This window comes from Drosophila willistoni, assembly GCF_018902025.1.
Source record: "Drosophila willistoni isolate 14030-0811.24 chromosome 2L unlocalized genomic scaffold, UCI_dwil_1.1 Seg168, whole genome shotgun sequence".
In the NCBI taxonomy this organism is placed as follows: domain Eukaryota; kingdom Metazoa; phylum Arthropoda; class Insecta; order Diptera; family Drosophilidae; genus Drosophila; species Drosophila willistoni.
The window spans coordinates 9,574,515-9,595,803 of record NW_025814047.1 but is presented as its reverse complement, the minus strand read 5'-3'; the positions used below and the strand labels follow the sequence as shown (position 1 = coordinate 9,595,803).

Below are 21,289 nucleotides of genomic sequence, written 5' to 3'. Positions count from 1 at the left end.
TATAAATCACTTATCTATATTTATACCCTTGCAAAAAGGGTATATTAATTTTGGTCAGAAGTGTGCAACGCATAGAAGGAAGCATTTCCGACCATATAAAGTATATATATTCTTGATCAGCACGACGAGACGAGTTCAAATAGCCATGTCCGTCCGTCCGTCCGTCCGTCCGTCCGTCCGTCCGTCCGTCCGTCCGTCCGTCCGTCTGTCCGTCTGTCCGTCCGTCTGGATCAACGCAAACTCCTCCTAGACCGTAAAAGCTACAGAGCTGAAATTTTGCATGTAGGCTTGTATATACTGCAGGCGTTGTATATCTCGGATTCAGCCGGATCGGACCATTATATCATATAGCTCCCATACAAATAGCAAAGTCACGAACAGTGACTTTTCTTAATAACTTCGTTATTTTCTGAGCTATTGTCGTGAAATTTCATATTGGTAAATTAATTATACATATAAACGACTGTGCTAAATTTGATCAAGATCGGGTGACTATATCATATAGCTCCCATAGAAACGATCTTTCGAAAACCGTGACTTTTGTCAATAACTTCGTTACTTTTGACGCGATTGCTTTTAAATTAAATATTTGTTAGTTTGGTATATCTGTTAATGACTGTGCCGAATTTGATAAATATCGGGTTACTATATCATATAGCTCCCATAGGAACGATCGGTGGAAAACAGTGACTTTGATCAAATCTTCGTTATTTCCTATACTAACATTGTAGGCCGTTCTTTCGCAAATGTTAGCCTTTTTAGCTTGAACGTTTTTCCACTTTGATGGCATTAGGTAAGGAAAGAGTTACCATAAAAGTTGCAAGGGTATACAAACTTTGACGCGGTCGAAGTTAGCCCCGGCCCTCTGGTTTTGATTAGCATGACCAGACGAGTTTATATAGCCATGTCCGTCCGTCCGTCTGGATCGACACGATGCCCTCCTTAACCGTTAAATCTACAGAGATAAAACAACCTGTAAGCTTCTATATACTTCAGGGTTTGTATATCTTTTGTTTAGTCGGACCGTATCAACATTTTTTTGCGTCTGTCAATAAACGACACAGTCAACGTGTATTGTAGTCTCTGGGTCTGATTGTGAGTTTTCTCGGCCAATGTAATATTTCATTATAGAATTATATACCAAGGACTATTACAAGATGAACACTGAAACTTGAGTTTTCATAGTTCCTATTAATGAAAAACGAACGATTAAAAAAGTATTTTTGTTGGAACGGTTATTCACATAGAGCCCCAATATAGACCCTCCCTTTCTTTGTCATGCAAAAAACAGCTTAGTAGGTATAAGACTTTACAATTTAGCTTTACCTTATTTTACGGAAATTACCATTCAAATCTATAAATGCTTATGGTTTTATTAAGCATTTTCTAAGTTTGTGATAATCTTAATTAATTTTTTTTAGAATTTTGCAATTTAATTGAAATTTCTTAATGTGTAGACCTTTATATTTTTGTGCATCCTTTGGCAAGGAATATTGATTTCTCGGACTCTTTAATTACAAGTTGCATAATGCATAAACCTATTGAAAGGTTTCTGTTACCACTATCACCCACTTGTACCCATTCCCCCCCCATGCTATTCGCCCCCGTGCACTGGTAACACACTCATTCTCACACTCTTTTGTGCTTGCAGCCTTTCATCTTTACTCCAATCGCACCGAGGAGAGAATCGAGGACGATACTTTGGCTGTGAAATATGAGGACGGCAGATGGTCGAAACCATATTACGATTGCGGCGGTGGCAATATATGGATGCTAACCTATACGGTTCCATTCTTTGGCTTTGAGAACGGCAGCTATCATTTCAAGTAAGTACAAACCAGAATGAAACAAAACAATTGCTGCAATAATGCACATGACGGAGCATTCCATAAATAATTCTCGGAAAGGGAAAGAGAAAGCAAAATCGAAAATTGCAATGCCAATAGGGGATTGCTCCTGTCGAAGTTTCTATACAGAATCAGATGAAGTTTTGGGCACACAGTGATTGCCCAAAATGGGGTTACCCTTTGGGAAGGGTATCAAAATTCTAGAGCGGGCTATCATGTCGAGCTGTCAGCGTCAGCGAAAAAGGGAGACAAGGATGCAAAAAGGATGACAAAATGTGAAAGCAAGCAAGTTGTCCTCCTGTAGAAGAAGGAGTAGCAGCATTTGGCTGCAACTTTTTTGGCTTTTGTCTGCAAGCAATAATTGAATAGCCGAATGGCTTGCTCTTACTTAAGGAAAGCTCTTAGCCTGGCACGTGCAAAGAGAAAGTTCTTCCTCTTGTTTTCTCTCTCTCTCTCTCTCTCTCTCTGTCTCTCTCTCTCACTCTGTGGGTTTGTGTCTCCAGTTTCTCAAAAACTGATAACAAATTTTGCTCACGCATTGGCAAACGGAATACGTTAAAACATAGAGAACATAACATTCTTATGAAACTTTATGGCATGCTTTCCGCTTCCTGTCCTCGAATTTTGCTGATTTCTTTTCTTTATTTTTAAGTAATTTTCAATTTTTGTTGCCTTTCTTTTATATAGTTCTTCTTTCTTTTTCCATCTCTTCTGCTGGCGCTTTTACCAAAACTTTTTCAATTGAATGCTGGGGCAAGAAGGCAGCAAGCCAGCCAACACAAAAAAAAAAGTTGGCAAAGAAAACGCCAAAAAGGGAAGAGCAGAAGCCGAGCAAAACAAGTTACATAGTTAGTTTGCTGAAAATTTCATTGATGTTGGGTCCGTCCGTGGGCTAGTCCATTGCACGGCGCGTGGCCAAATCAATAAATTTGAAAATGCTGCGCGATTTGGATTTTGCGAGAGTGGCGAGTCGGCAGTGGGAGTAAGTAAGTGCACTTTGGGCATATTTAATTAATTCACTGGGGGGCCATTTCATTAAATTTGTTAAATCAGCTGTGCGTGTCAAGCGCTTTATTACAAATATTTCTACTTATGAGGCCCAAACAAGAGGAGGGCGAAAGGCGTGGACGTAGGCGAAGGCGTTAGGCGTTAGGCGAGAGGCGTTTTGTAGGTGTGGGCAGAGAAGTAAGCTGCTTACAAGCCCGAGTAACTTGAACACAATTACAATTAGAAAGCCAGAACCAGAATTAGAGTCCTGGTCCTTTCAGTTGGTTAGACCTAACCGAGAGGCCTGATGAGTGCCTCAAATGATGTTAATTTCCTTGTTGATGTTGCATCTGTAGTCCCATCAGCATAATGACTGTTACGATGAGAATAAAAGCCTTTTGGATATTTATGATGAAACCTGGCAAAAAGCCAAATGAAAGGATTGCGTTTGCGCCGAGTTGTGGCAGGAGAATGGACAAACAATTAGTCAGTTGTTCCACTCTACTTACTTCATGCATAATTTGTAATTATCACTTGGCAACCAGAGAATTACACCAGCAACAGCATCAGGAACAACAACAACAACGACGACGACGACAAAAACAACAACAGTCAGACAATTCGTCTGCCAAGTGGTCTTATATCAGCCATACCTTCATGGACAGAAACCAACAATGTGACATAGAATAAATGAAATAAATATTGAATTTCTCCTCAAAAGTTGGTTTCAATTTTCGCTATCAAATCTGTTTCGAAATTGCATTCCTTCACTTCTCATATTCGGCCGGTGCTGAAATTCCATTTCACTCAAATGGCTATTTATTCAATATAAATATCTCCTTGCCCTCAACCATATACTTCTCATATTGGCTCGTCGTCGACTCACCGTCTAGGGGCGGATGATAGCAGTAGCATGGGTAAACCATTCGCGTGTCCTGAGAGTCGGGGCTCCCGCCTGGCCCTGGTGTTGTGGTGAAACGTAATCTTTGCTTCCCTGCAATGCGTTTTCAAATCACTTCCCTGAACTCATTCTATTTCCAACTCACAGCGTATCTGATAGTATTGTCTCTGCCACCAGCTCAAGGGCTTTTGTGGCCTATCCACTTGACGGTGCCCCGACAGAACCATGCCAGGGATCAGAATTGCCAGCAGCAGCAACTGTGTCGCTATGGTCGTGAATAACATTATGCCACTGACTACTTACAAGTTTCGCATTACAAAATTTTCGCAAACAAAAGCGAAAAAAGCGCTTAAAATTTAATTAGCCATACCAGGCAAGATGCGATGCCAGAGTGGGGCTAAATGCTTTGTTACCAGGTGCTGTTGCTGGTGCTGGTCTTATTTTTTTTTCCACTCGCGTCGACAGATAAAATTTCGAAATTTAATTAAAGCAATCAATTATCAGCTCACAGCCAACAGTCTCCAGTCCCCAGACCCCTAGCTCCGTCTATGTATGTAGACACACACGCACACACACACACACACATGCCTATTTAACGTTCAATGACTTTGCACGCTCAATAAATTCCACTCACAGTCGATAAGAGTGACTAGCCAGGAAAAATAAAAGCTGCAACTTTGACAGGCGGAAACCAAACTACTACATACATACAGACATACATACATACATACACTCTGACTGCAATTAGTTACAACATAAATTCGGATCGCGCTAATGGCCCTATGCACCGTGGTTCCTGAGTAATCGAATTCTAAAAGTCAATGCAAGATTATTATTTCCATGTTCCAGAGGGCCTTATCGTTTACTGAAGCTGAACTAGGCAAAAATATCCTCCCTATACTCAAAAACCCAGGGCAGTTTTTATTTGATTATTAGCGAACTTTACAGTTGCAGTTGCAAGCTTCGCCGTTCTTTTTTTGCTTCATATAGTTTGAATTCCTAACTTTTAGCGTTGAAGACAACTCTGGATTCGGTAGCGAAGTCTACTGATAATAGAACTCGGCGGTTCTTGAAATGGCTCTTGATTAAGACTCTTACAAATTAGTAAGATTTGTTGACTTTAATCCGGCTAAACCGCAGATTTGATTAACTTCAAAAAAGTCAAAATCTAGGCAATACTTTATAATTTTATTGATTTATGAACTAATACTGTAACACTTTGGTATCAAGTGTTCACCGTTTTTACCTGAGACAGATATCTGCTCTAAGAAAAAGTTTTGGTTGTCCACGTCGAAACTTCGCGAGGTTGGTCTAATACGGTGTTCGTCTTCTGGGGTCGAGTAGTGAACTGAATTGAATGGATGTCAGGACCCACGCACGAAAGCATAACCGGTGGAACATTTCATTTGAGCGAGTTCTTTGATTTAAATATTTACGATAAAAATATAGACACAAAGTTATGTTAGAGAGAATTCCTGTCCTTGTCAATCGCAGTCGTAGAGCTCATGAAGCGACCACTTGATTCTACCTGCTGCCGGGGTAAGCTGAAAGCATTACGAGTTTGGCCCTTTGTGTTGGTAGTCAGGTCAGTGAATCACAAGCGAGATTTCCTTTCGCTTTTCCTTAAACACTGCAACCAGTGTGAAATGCAACTAGAATTAATGTCTAAATGTTAAAAGTTCATTAGTTCAGTTGAGTTTGGCAACATTTTTGTTGCACACAGACTGAATGCTGCAACTGGCGCTGCACTGGTGCGAGAGTTTCTGTTCCTGGCTCTTGTCCTCGTCAAAATGGAGCTCGTTTGTTTCAACAGCTTAGCCGTGGCACGCTCCTGTCCTGGCCGGACCGTTCTTCGCTTGCTCCGCACCATCGAAGACTAAATGAAAATAAAGTTGTGCAGTAAAAAGTTTGCGGCCGTTGATGCTGTTCCGGTTTCTCTGGCCCGGTTGGTCTCCTGGCTCTCCGGCTCCAGTTCGTGTTAATAATGTGCTGCTATCAGTTTCCCATTAGTTTGGCTAGCTGTGGCCGCAAAATGAATTTGTTTACGTCGTTTTTTGTTGGTGTCGTTTGCTAGTAGCCGCCGTCAGAGAGCAGCGAGTCAGTGAGTTGGCCAGTTGGTGAGACGGTGAGACGATGAGCACAAGGCAGGAAAAGTTGCTAATTGATTTAATTTATTATGCGGTTCATTTTTCTTAATTGCATGAAATATGCTTAAACAACGAAAAGCGAAACCAAACCGAACAGAACAGAACGGAACGGAACGGAACGAAACGAGTCGGACAAAAGCCAACAAAGCATCAGCATTAAATTAAAAATAATTTTATTAAAAATTATTTGGCACTTGGCAGGACCGAACAAAATGCGCATTAGCAGCTGCTAAACAAACAACAAATCACATTAAGCGCCTGCTGTGAAGGGACATGGACAAAGACCACGACGACGCCAGGATCACCGAGGCCAAAACCGGGACGAGGCGAGATGCGCCCTCCTGCTGGGGCAATAATTTTATTTGATTTCATTTAAGTTTCGGTTAGCGCGCACACACAGAGAACCTACTTATCCCCCAACCCGAGCCCGAGCCCCATTTGCCCTGCTCTCTGCCCTCTCTTTCTATTTCCCTTTGAGACTGTTTCTCTCTCCACATGCAACAAATTTTCAATATTAAAAGAGGAGTGGCGAGTGGCGAGTGACGGGAGGATTTGCCCCGTCTGTGGGTCGGTAATCTCAGCATTGTATTTATTTGACTTGTGCTGCAATATTCCCAACCAACTAACCAACACACACATACTCAACGCACTCACAGATACCCACACACACACACACACTCAGTGTGTATGTATTCAGGTTTTCATCATCTCCCCCATTTGGCCCCCGTTCACCATCTTATGGCGGGCAAAGCATAATGAGGCAAACGGAAACGGAAATATCAAATATTGCAATAAGCATGCCTTTGTGCTAAAACCCGAGTCCTTGTTCGAAAAGCGGCGGCTTGTTAGCTTGTCGAGTTGCAACATCTGAATATCTGCATGATTATGAATATGCATGCCACAGACCAGACCAAGGACCAATCTCCTGTGTGTGTGTGTGTATGTTGAGGCTTCTTGTATTTGCGTTACATGCTACATTTGGGCCAGCATTGGCATTTCTCGGCCGCCCCTCACACACAACGTCTTTCGTAACGAAACTGGCATCCCAAGTTGCATTAAATTTCTAAGCCATCTACTACATCATCTACTACTCTTCATCCGTGTCATCTGCCAATCATCGAGCTTCAATGTGTTCTTTGTTGCGCTTTATGTGCACTCAATTGCAGAACACAGGATACAATGTCAGTGTCAATATCATGTCACAGGGCCAATTACATGGCGCAAGCTAACTTTTATTCATTAAAAAATCATCAAGGTGAGCTCAGCTCCCTCCCCTCTCTCTCACTTTTCCTTTTTTTTACACATTGTCCTAGTTGGGAAGGACAACGAGACTTTGCTAGCAGGGACTTGGGTGTATTTAGGTTGGTTTTAAGGAAAGAGGCTCCAGGTGGATTCCCACACCCAAGACTCGTTTGCTTTGACGTGTGGGAGTCCGTTCTTATTATGGATGGTTTGAGTCCCGCACAGTTTTGTGGTGAAACCAATGCGAACCCCAAGAACTAGTTCACTCAAACGGGAAACCAATCTAATCTTAAACTTAGCCAACCGTTTTGAAACTTATTCGTGAAATATAACATACATACATAGGTTTGCCCGCATAGAGGAACAAATAACAAGAATGCAGACGCTCGGTTGAGTTTTGTCCATATGCTGTGAAATCGCAAAGCTTTAATATGAGCAAGAACTTCATGCTCGGGGTAACTTAATTTCATTCAAAAATATGGAAAATGGCTACAAGTTTGCTGAATTTAATGTGGCTTGATGGTCTCTCTATCTTAGCCACACGATTGCAAACATTCGCTGGTGCGCATTTTTGGCATCAATTCGTGCCCGTCAATGTGTCTTTTGCGGCAGGGCCGAAGAGAGACAGAGAAAGTGATAGACGAAGTCGGGCGGGAGAAGCGTGGAGAGAGGGAGAGGAAAAAACCATTTCATCGAGGTACAAACTACAAAACTGATTATGTGCATTAACAGCTGGCGAAGCAGCCGACCACCAACCATGTCGCAATACAGAAAACAGTTTGCTATAGGCAAATTGAGGCACACATGGCGTATACGTAATGCGACATCGGCGAAAACCAGATGAGTTGTTTACAAAATGGTTACAAGTTGAGTGCGTGACATCGCGGCGGTGACGCGGTGACGCGGGGATCGGGGTATTGTTTGTTGGAAAGATGGGAGGTGATTACACTTTACACGTATAGGGATTGTTGTTGTTGTTGTTTATGTTGATGTTGCTGGTTGGTGGCTGTTGCCTGCCATAACCAAAATTCGCTTACAACTAGTCAACTTTATGAACTCGACAGAGAAAACAACAAGGATCCAACAACAAGTGCTATGTAGAAGCGAAGGACTTGGCAGCTGTATTAGCTGTCGCCATTTTTAAATAGCTCGTACGTGCATGTATCCCAGTGTGTGTGTGTGTGTGTGTGTACTTTTATGTTCGAGTATGAGTTCCAAAAATGCATTTCAGCTATTCACGTAGCGTGTGCTTGAGCTCCCAGCACGTGCTCTGTCTGTCTGCTTACTCCACTCACTTAACATAAAAAGGGTATATAAAAGTTGTTAAAATAATGAATACATTTTCATCTGAATTTTCAAGAATCGGACAAGGTTTTTCAGCATTTTATAGTGAAACGTTTTGATAAATATAGTGTGAGACCCAACTTGAGCTGCATTTAAGTTGAGTTTAAAAGAAAAAGTTTGAATCCTTTTTAACTATTTTAACCACACAATCTTCTAAAATATAATAAAATATAAATAACACACTTAAATCGTGGACTAAATCACAAATCTGTCGGATTTAATAACCTAAATATGTATTTAAGAAATTAGTTTACCCAGTTTAGTCAAAAAATAACTAATAGATGCATCCGAAATAGGCTGATGCTTGAAAGTCCGGGTCGAATTAGGATTAAGCCAGTGTTGAAAAGCAGATAGGGAATATTTTAGAGTCGCCGAAACGATTTGCTTGCTCGGCTTTCTTGTCTTAAAGTCATCTGAAAGTTAAGTGAAAAATTCGGAATGGCTGTCTAAAATTTACTCAAAAGGGGAGACAACCAATTTAATTAGAAAATTTGCAACTTATTTAGGGGAAAAGTAAACAAAAAGACCAACGCCCAAACAGAAAACCAATTATGCTAATCAGACCCACTCAGACGTTGAGCAAATTTAAAGTCATCACTCCTTCCTCAATCTGGAAAACGCTGAATCTGAATCCCACGACCCTCATCTCTCCCTGAGCCTTTGGACAAATTTACATCAGTTATCAAAACTAAGAGACACAATGTTATATCTATGTTGGCCATTTGTAGGCTTAAATACTAAATCAAAGGCATTTTGTCAAATAAATCAAGTATATGCCAGTGATATAGACCAACATTGTCACATCACTAGCCAAAGCCATGCCACACACATACGCACACACTCACAGAAATACTCTGGCAAACTAATAAATCAATATGAGAGACACGCACACTATAGGGATGGAGGAGCGTATGGGGTCGACTGTTCGGAGTGACACAAAACTCATTCGGTCAGCTCAATAAGCTTATTTTCTAATATCCGTTTACAAATTATCTGCAAGAAGAAAAAAAAAAGGAAAACGAAACGAGAAAAGAAAAACTGTCAACAACAACAAAGGGAAATGCTAAAAGGAAAACGAGAAACCACAGCAAAATATAAATAGCAGAAAAAGAGCGAGGGGGAAAAGCAGCAAATGAAGATGGGGGAAAAAAGGGCCAGACACAATTCCAGGATTCACGTCCACAGGACATAAAGGCGTTGGGATCAACTGCTGGAGAATTAACATAATCATTACTATAGTGTAATATGGTCATTGTGTTCTTGCTGTTGTTGTTGTTGTTGCTCTTGGGTCGCTGTGCATTTTCCAGCCTTCGTCTTGGTTATCCTTTTTTCCCTCCTTTCCTTTTTTTTCTCAATCAATAAGTTGTCAGAAACAATCAAATAAATACAAACTGATATGTCAATATTAACTGACAGGCGCATGGAAACGCCCAGACGCAGACGAAGAACCGAACCAAGACCCAGCCCGGATGTGGCCACACACACACACACACACACACAGACCTACAAAACTGAAGTAAAGAGAGAGAGTGAAAAAAATAATTTTTGAAAGAAATATTTAAGGTGCCTAGGTCAGAGTACTTCCGATAGAGTTTCAAACGAATCTCATCCTGCGTTTGGGTGGTAATGGCAAGTTGGAATTGAATTAGGTCTATTATATATAGAGCAGAGCCGGTAAAGTTGGAGCTGGATTGGCTCGAATTGATATTAGCATATTGGCCTTTTAGTTTGGTTTTTGTTTTCCAAAAATAATGGCCAAGCCATCAGTCCCTTTGTCCATTGACGTCAGTCAGCTGGTACACACCGACACACACATACACATACACATAGGGACAACCCGGCCACAGTTTCGGCGTGAAAATGTGGGCTTTGGATTATGCGCCAAATCGTACATGTGTTCCGGTTGCCTTCCAACTGACCCCCACAACTATGTATGTATGTGTGTACATATGAGCGTTTCGTTTCTGCTTCGGTATGCGTGTAATTGCTTGTAGATGGGAAGGAAATAGGAATGTGCTGGACAGGAGACGGGAAGCTATAGGATTTCGCAACTGGAGTCGTCTCACTCGCTATTTGACTGTTTGAGCGTAAGGGGTACGGTGGACGGAAATGGGTTGGGACGTCGTCGTTGGCGGCTTAGTGCACCCTTTTTATGGCTTTATGTCTTTGCAAAACGACAAGGGTGGGGCTGGCCCAACTCAGCCTAGTCTCAATCCACCCGGACAAGAAAATAATTTTCTGCGAAACCGGAACCATAATACGCTAGTTGTTGTAGTTTTCGCATGGCCTTTATCCTTTATCCCTTTTATTTTGTATTCTTTTTGCCCGGCCTTTCTACTCCATCTCGGACTATGCGCAATCAGAGCTGGAATTTATTGTTTGTTATCGTATGTAGAGACAGAGAGACACCGCGCAAATGAGGGAGTGGGTAAGGAGAATGGCGGAACTGGTGTGGTAGTCCTGTGTCCATAAATTTTAGTCCCAAACCAAGACAAACTTCGTCGGTGCGTTCCACATTTTTATTGAATTCCAGTTTATAAATGGGCGCCATTTTGGCTTAAGTACCGCCCAGTTGATTGTTAAACTGACAAATTAATAACATAAATTTTTAACGCCTTTAATGCTGACTCCGCACCGCTCCTTCTCTTACGCAGAGGCACATCTGGCATCGATATCGACTTGCGGCGCGTGGACATCGACCAGTGCCCCCAGCGTCACACTCCGGGCACGAAGCGACCGCTAAACATCTTTGCCGGCACCGACAAGTGCAAGCAGCGGACCACAATGGTGAGTGCCAGCCCTCCACTTGGAATACTCCCAAGTCAGCAGCAGCACTTGATGCCTGCTCCCTGAAAGCTCTCCTTACATCGCTCTCTTTTTCCAGTGTGAGGCCATCATGGGTCTGGGCTTTCGTCGTGGCTCCTACAAATGCCTTTGCCGCAAGGGCTTCTACTTTCCCGATGTGATATCACAGCACAAATTCTTTAACGGCAGCCTCTTGGAGGAGGAGTACGAGAAGCTCATGCTGGTAAGTGGTGACCCAAGTCATTTCAACATTTACAACAACAAAATTCTTTAAATTTGCGCCACAACTTCCAAAATGTTTAAAAATATGCCACCATTAATTTATCACTTTGAAATCGAAATATTAAAAACTTTTGTATTTTTTTTTGAAGCCAAACTCGTTAGCAAATTAATGGATTAAGCCATTGCCAACTCCATAAAGTATATATGTACATATATAAGTTCTTGATCAACTTCAACAGCCGAGTTGATCACAGCAAATCATTCTGTCCGTCTGTATGAGCTCCTTGAGTTTAAAATAGTTTTCAAATTGTTTTAAAATGGTTTTCTCAGAAACTATAGAAGCTAAGACAGCTAATGCCAAAATCAGCGTGGATTAGATTGGTTCAAATTTTTGTTTCGCCCACTTCTTTCCCGTTTTCCAAAAGTGAAGAGTTGGGTATTTGGACATTTGAGGTTATCCACTTAAATTGTAAAAAATTTAATATAGGTCACAATTTTAAATGTATATGGAGTCAGATTTGACTCAAGTGAGGGAAGAAATCACCATAATATCAAATATAATTTACAATCGTACAAAATGGATAATACCATCCTTACTGAATTGAAATTTTCCATTTACAATTGTATAAATATAAGCAACAAATATCTATCTGGTATCTAACCATTCTAGGGCAAGAACTCCACATACAACAGCAACAGCGAGTACGAGTGCCTGCCCTGCGCCGAGGGCTGCGATTCCTGTGAGGATGCTTCTCCATGCATAGCCGCCCTTAATTGGCCAATGCGTACTAGCATCCTGGCTCTGGCTTGCATTGTCATCGGTCTGTTGCCGCCGGCTGCCTGGTTCACCTTTCGCTATCAGCAAGTCAAGGTAAGTAGCACAATGGGTGCAATATGGCCAATTTTCACTTTCGATTTTATATGTATATTAATATTATAAGAATAGCTGACAAATTCCTGGCCTCATCCAGTTTAGTTTAGTCGATCCCTGGCCATGAGAAGGCCAGGGCAGGTCAGTAAGCCGCTGTCATTGAGCCGCTAAGCGGCTTAGCATTGTTAGTTTCAAGTTAATTTTCTACGTGCGGCATTCGTTCACATCCTGATGACAACGGGCATGGGGACAAAGGAAACGCAAGCGGGGACGCAGACGCGGACGCTGACACGGACATCGGATACGAACAACGGAGATTGTCGCGTATAAACGGAAGTGCAAACATTCACACAAACTTTAACCGACTTCCGGCCAATGCAGTGCAAACCGTATCTGCATCTATGTATGCATGTATGGGTTGTGGGTGTGTGTGTGTATGTATGTGTATCCGTGCTTGTGTGCTGGCGCTCATTAAGCTAGAGTGAGCCAGAGTCGCAGAGTCAGTGTCTCTGGCGTATAGTTTTAAACCATTTTGAACTTTGTCGTCGAGTCGCCATTGCCTTCCGTATAGATATATATGTACATTCGTGATGTCGGTATATACGCAATACATATGTATGTATGTATGTATGTATGTATGGAGAAGGACCCTGAATTATTTCATTCCCTTGTCGTTGTCTGACATTTGTGTTTTATCCTGCTCAGAACACGCCTTCCCATCGTTCTCCCAGCCAACTAAACTGTTTTCATTCCTAATGCGATTCTGTCGCATTTGTGTCTACGTCGAATGTCATCCAGTTTCCTTTTCCCCTTCCTGTGGGTTAGGGTGTGTGGGAACGCTCCAAACTAATTAAATGGCGTTAAACATGCTGCCTGACATCCCTCGCCAAGTGTGACTGCATTTCAAACTTCTTTTTCTGGCTGCCTGCTCCTGGCTGCTGCTGCTGGCCCAGCTGCTGTGAAATTGTGTGAATGAAGAAATTTCAATTTGAATTTCATTTCAAGTTAAAGAAAACTTTTTCTTGCGCTTGGCCAAGTAACAAAATTCCATATGAACCCCACCAACACGATAAACTTTCTGCTGTTTTAATACCCTTCCATAGGGTAACAGTGCATCGGTTTCCCTAAGTTACTGATAAGAAGCAACGATAGGTTGAAAAGTTGAATGTAGACCTAGAAATATTATTTTGAAACCAAATTTGGACGGCAAATTTCTTATGAAAAAGTTATTTTTTGTTTGTTTGATTACCTCTACCATTATGTCCCCAGTTTAAGTACTTCCAAATCGGAAGTTCCGATACATACTCCTGCAAAAATGAATATAAATTGACAGTTATTAATTGTGCATTATAATTATACAAGGATATATAAACTTCGGAGTAGCCGAAAGTGATAATTAACCGATGATAATAATCTCCTTACTCGATATTTGTTTTCCTTCTTTTCACAGGTTGTTCGAGCCGCTAGCCCAGCATTGCTCCGGGTCATTGCCTTGGGTGCATTCTTCATATACTGCACGGTAAGTGGGCGGGTATAAAATTGAAATTGAGAGTTGTTTTCACCTTTGATATAAAACATAAAAAGACATAAAAGCAAATATTTGTCAGATTCAAATAACTGTTATTGAATATGCGAAATTTCATCAAGATCGGGTGACTATATCCTGTATGTAGCTCTCATAGGAAGTTTTTACCTCTTATGCGACTATCACCAAACTAAATCACATACGGATATAGTAATCAATAAATCAAGGGTACACTAGCTTTGGCACGGCCCTTGGATTCATTGTAATGTATGTACAACCACAAGATCTCGTATAATCATTAGTTTCTGTTTCACAGTTTAGTATTTATAAAGAATACTATTCGCACCTGCCTTTATAGTAGCCAATCAGTCACCAGGGACCTATTAGGATGTGGAAACTTCCTTAAACTGTCTACCAGTCATGAATCATAACAACCTCAAAAGCATTACAAGTATCATTAAAACAACTTCAACGAGGCTCATCAAATTATGAACATCAATGCGATTGAATATTTAGGTATTTTCAATTGAGAATTTCGGCACGTTGTCATAATTCGATGGAAACACGCAGCCTAAATACATAAAACGGAAATGTTCTTTGTATATTATCGATCTTAGTCAGCCCCTTTTTATAACAATTTTCATATTCAAATCGAAAAAAGAAGCTCCCCACACCCACACACAGAAAAGACCGAATCTCTGCCTTTCAAACACGCTCCAATGGCAATGACATTTGCCGTTTGCCAATTCCAATCAATTTCTACACAATTTAATTTGATTGATTTATGACTCGTGACGAAAACTAATGGGATACTGACCAAAATAAACAACTTTAAACGAGAGTTCATTGGACATTGGATAGAAGATTTATTTGATATGTATATGCTAGTGTGTGTGTGTGTGTGTATGCATGCATGTCTGTGTGTTGATGTGTGGAGTGAAAGGAGTATCTCAAGCTCTACTCGTCAAAACAAAATGGATAGGGGGATGGATGGGTAGTCGATGAAGTCAGACCATCGACCGTGGATACATTTTTTGCCATTTTTGGCATTTTGTGTCCATTGAGTGTGCTTTATGATTTTTTAATGTCAAGTGATAAAGTGGATTCCCCCATTCCATTGCCACCCCATGCATTCCTTTGTCATTTGTGTAAGGCCTTGATTTATGAGAGACAAACAACGGATCCCGGTGAAATATTCATGTCAAGAATGTTGACTAAACGGCCGATTGCTTATTAATGTACTCATTTGTTGTCTTCGTTCTCTTTTAGAATATTGTAATGTATCCGAATCCGAATCTGTATACCTGCACCGCCCGCATTTGGCTACGTGAGATTGGCTTCTCGCTAACTTATGGTGCTCTGATGCTCAAGACCTGGCGGTAGGCCACTTCCACATTCAAATACATTCGCAAAACTCAATGGAATTCTAATCTCTCTGTTGCAGGATATCGGTGATTTTTCGGGTTCGCTCGGCCAAGGCCGTCAAAATCACTGATGCGGCTTTGCTTAAGCGGTTGGGCATCATATGTGGAGCCATTGGCACTTGCCTGCTGGTACGCACTCTCGTTTCGCCGCCGGATGTGGTAGTTGGACGCACCGCTGATGACCTCAAAGCGTTCCTATGCAAAACGGACTGGTGGGACTATACATTCACATCGAGTAAGTATTAGAGAGAGAGATAGAGAGAGGTAGAGAGAGAGATATATATAAAGTGATTTATTGGGTGGGAGAATGGGCTACGAATAATTTAATAGACCAAGCATGAAGTCACAGTTGATTGGTCTCAAAAACCAGCCAAAAGGAAATGGCAGCAATAACACAGTGAGCCATGTTACCCATACGCACTGTAGGCGGCTCCTGCAAAACATGAATTGCAACGAATGCAAATCGCAAATTGTTACCAAGACAACAATACAATGCACGGCATCAGCGTATGCTCCTTTCACTATACACACATGTGAAAAATGCAAAACAACATAAACTATATTAGGATCAAAATCTTAGTAGTGAGCTCGGTTGTACAACGTTGCCCATATATTTTTATACCCTAGAAGGAAGCATCTCCAACCATACGAAGTATATAGATTCTTGATCAGCACGACGAGACAACTTCAAATAACCATATCCGTCTGTCCGTCTGGATCAACGGATGCTAGATCGTAAGAGCTTCAGAGTTGAAATATAGGCTTTTATATACTGCACGGATTGTATATCTCAGACTCAGCAAGATCGGACCACCATGTCATATAGCTCCCATTGAACGAACAGTGACTTTTATGCATAAATTTGTTTTTTTCTAAACCATTGTCATAAAAATTAATATTTGTTAGTTTTGTGTACTGGACCAATTTCAATCAAGATCGGATGAATGTGTCAATACCTTGGGTACTATACGTAGAGTAGAAGAGTAACACAAACAACTTGCAAGGGTATACAAACTTCGGCGTGGTCAAAGTTAGCCCCGGCCCTCTGTTTTCTTTTTTAAATCAAATAAAAACTCACTTTCTTTGATGTTGACGATAATAATAATTTTATTTGGTTCAGGTAGATTTGTTTACTTCACCTCTTGAGTGTCCCGAATGGCAACCTTGAGCCTGTCCAACGTATTGTGCCCGTTTGGCAGTATTTTCCATAGTTTTGGCTAACATTGTGGCTGGAGTGGCTATTTCCTCACGGATGTTGTTCTTGAGCGTCGTTAAATGGGACAAACGCGGTGGCCAGTAAAAATTGCCATTTTCAATTTTTTATATGCACGTTGAGTTTTCACATTTGACTTGTTATGTTGGATGTAAATTTCAACAATTTGGGAGAGCTTGCGAGGCGTGCACTGTTGTATGATATAATTCAATTTGGACTGAAGCTTCCTACGCGGTTTGTCATTAAGCGATCTGACTTCTATATCAAAAGATATAGAGTTGTCAGATGGGTCGGCGAATATGGACAACGAGCAAAAGGTAAGCTGTCGGGACGGATAAGTTTTCCCGCCGATCCGATATAGTCGATTGTATGAATACCAGATCTCCGAGGGTATAAGAGATAGAGCCACCAAATTTAGAAAAACGACTTGTGCATGCTGCACCATACATACATATATCAAGTTTATTAAAAGTTTTCGCCCCCGTAATTCGTTAATATGGGAACATACAAAATTGGATCGAACCAAAAGTAGTACTTGTGTAGTAAAACTTGTAAAAGTAAGCGAGATACCTTTTTTTAAAAAATTGATAGGTTAAGTAACATGCTTTATAGCAAGCATATTAAGAATATTTTTTATACCCTTGCAGAGGGTATTAAAAAATTGGTCAGATGTTTGTAACGCACAGAAGGAGACGGTTCCGACCCCATAAAGTATATATATTCTTGATCATGAGAAGCTGAGTCGATATAGCCATGTCCGTCTGTCAGTCCGTCCGTATGCGTGATGACTAAATCAGCCATCTTAAGAGCTATCGGTATGATAGCGGTTTTGTTTGTGTATTGATGAACTGAGGGAAAGAAATTTCGAAAAGTAAACATATTATTGCCAAGGACTGCAAGGGTATATAAACTTCGGCATAGCCGAATTTAGATTCTTTGATATTTACATATATTGCATTTTAAGTAAGAGTGAGAAAATAATGTGGATTATATTTAATTTATGTATATATACTTGCAAAAAAAGTATATAAATTTTGGCCAGAAGGAAGCATCTCCGACCATATAAAGTATATATACATATTCTTGATCAGCACGAGAAGAGGAGTTCATATAGCCATGTCCGTCCGTCCGTCTGCCCGTTTTTCTGGATCAACGCAAACTCCTCCTAGACCGTAAGAGCTACAAGCTACAGCTAGGCTCAAAAGAAATCACCCTATTGGAAGATGCTCTCATTTTCGCAAATGGCCGCCAATGTCAAATCTGTTTTGACATTTGTGGACTAGACAGATATAGAATACAAGTGAATAAGCCATGGAGAGATGCACTCCCCAAGAACGCGGAATAACGCGGAAAACATTCTGAAGGATGCGTTTCCGGGTCGCTTAATTTCGCGTTTTGGCGATTTGCACTGGCCCGCCAGAGCACCCGATTTAACGGTCCCGGACTTCTTTTTATGGAGTTTTTTGAAGTCCCGTGTTTACATCAACAAGCCTGAGACCTTGGAAGCCCTCAAGGAAAATATCCGACACGAATGCGAGAATTTATCGCCCGAAACGCTCGCCGAAGTGATGGAAAATGCCATAAAACGAGTCCGTATGTCAATCAATTGTGACGGCGCCCATTTGTTCGATATCATCTTTAAGCATAGCCGATATCGACTTAACACAATTAATTCTAAAGGTATAAATAAACATAATCAAAAAACAGAAAAACGAAGTTTTTCATTTAGAAAAAAACAAAAACAAAAACCAAAAACAAAAAACAATGAAGTAAGTAAGTCGTCTCGCCGACTTGGGTATACCATACACCAGGTGAAAGAAATATTTAAAATTTCGAAAACCAAATGTATGTCTACTAAATTGTTTTAATATGCCTCATACCATTTGCTATCTCGCTCACTCTACAAACACACAAGCACTCTAGCGCCGCCACTAGCCAACGGCCAATTCTGCCCTTATGGATCGCGTAGCAAAATACGTTCATACGTATATTTTGTATGTTTCTAGTCCGATTTCAATCAAATTTGGTAGTTTGATAGAAATAGATAAGATTTATTAGTCTGCCAAATTTGATCGCGATGGTCAAAAAATTGCAAGAGCTAATCGGTTTTTTCTAAATTATGTTTAATTTTCGGGGGCGGAAATGGGCGTGGCAAAATTTTTAAATAGTCAATATCTGCGCGTCTATTAAGCTAACTTACATACCAAATTTAATGTCGGTAGCTTTCATAGTTTTTAAGAAAATCAGAGTTATGTGAATTCCGGGGGCGGAAGGGGGCGTGGCAAAAAGTTGGAACAATTATTTTCTGCGCGCTAACTAAACGAGTATATAAACCAAATTTGATGTTTCTATCTGCTATACTTTTTAAGAAAAACAGCTTTATGTAAATTCTGGGGGCGGAAGGGGGCGTGGCAAAAATTTGAAACAAACTCGATAAGCGTACATACTACACGAGACTGCATACCAAATTTGGTGGCTCTAGCTCCTATAGTCTCCGAGATCTAGGTGTTCATACGGACGGACGGACGGACGGACAGACGGACATGGCTAGATCGACTCGGTTTTTGATCCTGATCAAGAATATATATACTTTGTGGGGTCGGAGATGCTTCCTTCTGCCTGTTACATACATTTTGGCGACTTTAATATACCATTTCACCCTATGGGTGTATGGTATAAAAACAACATCGGATGACTTCTTTGGCGCCACCTTGTATATCTCAGCCGTATCACACTATATCATATAGCTCACATACAAACGGCAAAGTAACGAACAGTAACTTTTCTTAATAACTTCTTTTTTTTTTTGGGTATTGTCATGAAATTTGATACTGGTGAATTTATTACAGTTAAGGAAAGATTATACCACTAACCATAGAACACATAGATGGGACAAACTTATGATTTTTGAATGCAAACGCTAGTCTAGTCATAGAACCCCAGAGAACTTCGGGCAAAAACCCGAACGTTCGTACTCTCAATGAGAGCGTAAAGTGGGGAGAGGGCCAAGCAGCTACTAAAATAATTTAGTGACTAAATTTAGTGATACAAACTTCGGAGCGGTCGGCCTTCTGGTTTTTTTAAGTCTTGTGGTTATGGTCTGTGATCTCTGTTCTCATGTTATTCTGAGATATTCGCTGAAGCATCTGAGACATTTAACAAGTTTGCAGGACACGCAGCAGGCGAGTTGATTTGAGATTGGATTCGAGTTGAGTTGGCATCTGTCGTGTTTTGGCCTTGTTCTATGTTGGTTGTCAGTCCGTCTGTTTGGCTGTGTCTCTGTCACATTCATAAACGACGAAAGCTGCGTGTCGCGTGTGTCGAGAAGCACAAGAAAATCTGCTGCTGGGTAGGGATGTAAAGGATGTGAGAAGGAGATGGTTCCTTAATTAAAAAACTTTACATATAGCCGAGAAAAGTTTCCACATATACGGATTCAACTATGCATATGTATATGTACATATATATGTATGTATGTATATCTATCTACAATTCGTTTGTGTGTGTATAGAGAATAGAGTCGAAACAATTATCGCTGATTCGCCGACTGCTCTCGCAGTCACGCACTTTGACTGCAGCCAGATGCTGAATAACTTCATTTGGCCCCAGCCAGGTGAACTCGTCGAGTGGCACGTAGTGGGTATTACACATTTTTAATTGCATGTTACTGCAGTGCACATTTACTTGCAATCAGATTTGTTTTCCACCTAAAAATGATGCTGGCAGTTGGCTTCATTTGCGACTCAGCAAAAGGAATGCACATAGTTTATTTAGCTGCAGTTGCTTCCACCTGATAGACATTATGATAATGGAATTGTAATTATAATGCTACTTGCCCGGCCATATAATTGGTTGGGCTAATTAAGGTCGAAAGCGAAAGCTAAGAGCCATGCAAATGCACAAAAACTTTTCAGCATACTTATCCCGTAGCCTTTTTTACCTCCCTCTTTCTTCCTTTCCCTTTCTCTGTGCCTGCTGTATCCTTGCTGCTGCTGTGCCAGTGGAGGTGTTGTTTCTGGCCTGGGGCGTTCGCCTTTGCATCATGGTGCGAAAAGCGCCTTCCGAATTCAACGAGAGTCGCTTCATCTCAATGGCTATCTACAACGAGTTTCTGCTCACTTGCTTCCTAAACGTGTCCATGTAAGTGCCAAAAAATAAAACAAAGAACCGATTACGCATTCAACTACTCATAATTCGACCATCGTTAATTCATCTTCTTACCTTTTCCAGGCTCTTTTTGCAATCTCCAGCCAATCCGGATCTGTTGTACATCATTTTCTTTTGCCACACTCAACTGACAGTGACGCTGCTGCTGGCCCTCATTTTTGGCAGCAAGGTAAACACAATGCCAATGTGTCACACTGACTTCTGCTATCCTCTCCTCTTGGTCTCTCCGTGCATTTGCAGGTCTACATTGTTCTGCGGAGTGGCAAATCGCATCAGGAGAATATCGGCCTGGGGGCCAAGGCGTCGGGGGCCAAATTCAATTTTCGGCCACAGGTGCGCACTTTCGCGAATCCCAGTTCGGTGACAACTTCCACAGCTCCAGTGGCGGGCACCACATCAGCAGGTAGGCCTCGAATCATCAGCATAATCATCGCATGCAGCTAATTGTGTCGTTAGTCCTAATGGTGGGGCGGCACATTCACGATTTATGACAAACGACATGGACTTGGATTCGGACATAGACATGTACATTTTGACAAATGATGCCCACAATGTAAGGAAAAATTTATGCATAGGATAGCACTGGGAGACAGT

At 41.2% G+C, this 21,289-nt stretch overlaps 2 protein-coding genes across 2 annotated transcripts in view; one reads left to right on the top strand and one right to left on the bottom strand.

The window, feature by feature from the left end:
• Positions 1 to 21,289, top strand: part of LOC6652356 — a 50,054-nt gene that overhangs the window by 24,634 nt on the left and 4,131 nt on the right. Inside the window, exons 3-12 of the mRNA XM_002074613.4 lie at positions 1,652 to 1,826; positions 11,123 to 11,255; positions 11,353 to 11,496; positions 12,166 to 12,366; positions 13,817 to 13,885; positions 15,161 to 15,270; positions 15,336 to 15,550; positions 20,530 to 20,668; positions 20,759 to 20,864; positions 20,936 to 21,098. Coding sequence (XP_002074649.3) covers positions 1,652 to 1,826; positions 11,123 to 11,255; positions 11,353 to 11,496; positions 12,166 to 12,366; positions 13,817 to 13,885; positions 15,161 to 15,270; positions 15,336 to 15,550; positions 20,530 to 20,668; positions 20,759 to 20,864; positions 20,936 to 21,098 — 1,455 coding nt within the window. The remainder of the gene's footprint in view (positions 1 to 1,651; positions 1,827 to 11,122; positions 11,256 to 11,352; positions 11,497 to 12,165; positions 12,367 to 13,816; positions 13,886 to 15,160; positions 15,271 to 15,335; positions 15,551 to 20,529; positions 20,669 to 20,758; positions 20,865 to 20,935; positions 21,099 to 21,289) is intronic.
• On the bottom strand, positions 3,542 to 4,017 carry LOC6652549. Its single transcript, XM_002074611.3, has 2 exons — positions 3,881 to 4,017; positions 3,542 to 3,828 (listed from the first exon to the last, which is right to left on the bottom strand). The coding sequence occupies exons 1-2, from the start codon at positions 3,960 to 3,962 to the stop codon at positions 3,650 to 3,652; spliced, it is 261 nt and encodes an 86-aa protein (XP_002074647.2). The 5' UTR covers positions 3,963 to 4,017; the 3' UTR covers positions 3,542 to 3,649.

Bases quoted from the DNA above. Each gene is read 5' to 3' on its own strand.
- LOC6652549 (XM_002074611.3), bottom strand. From the start codon at position 3,962: ATGGTTCTGTCGGGGCACCGTCAAGTGGATAGGCCACAAAAGCCCTTG. The intron at 3,829-3,880 runs GTGAGTTGGAAA...AACGCATTGCAG, and splicing joins ACAATACTATCAGATACGCT to GGAAGCAAAGATTACGTTTC.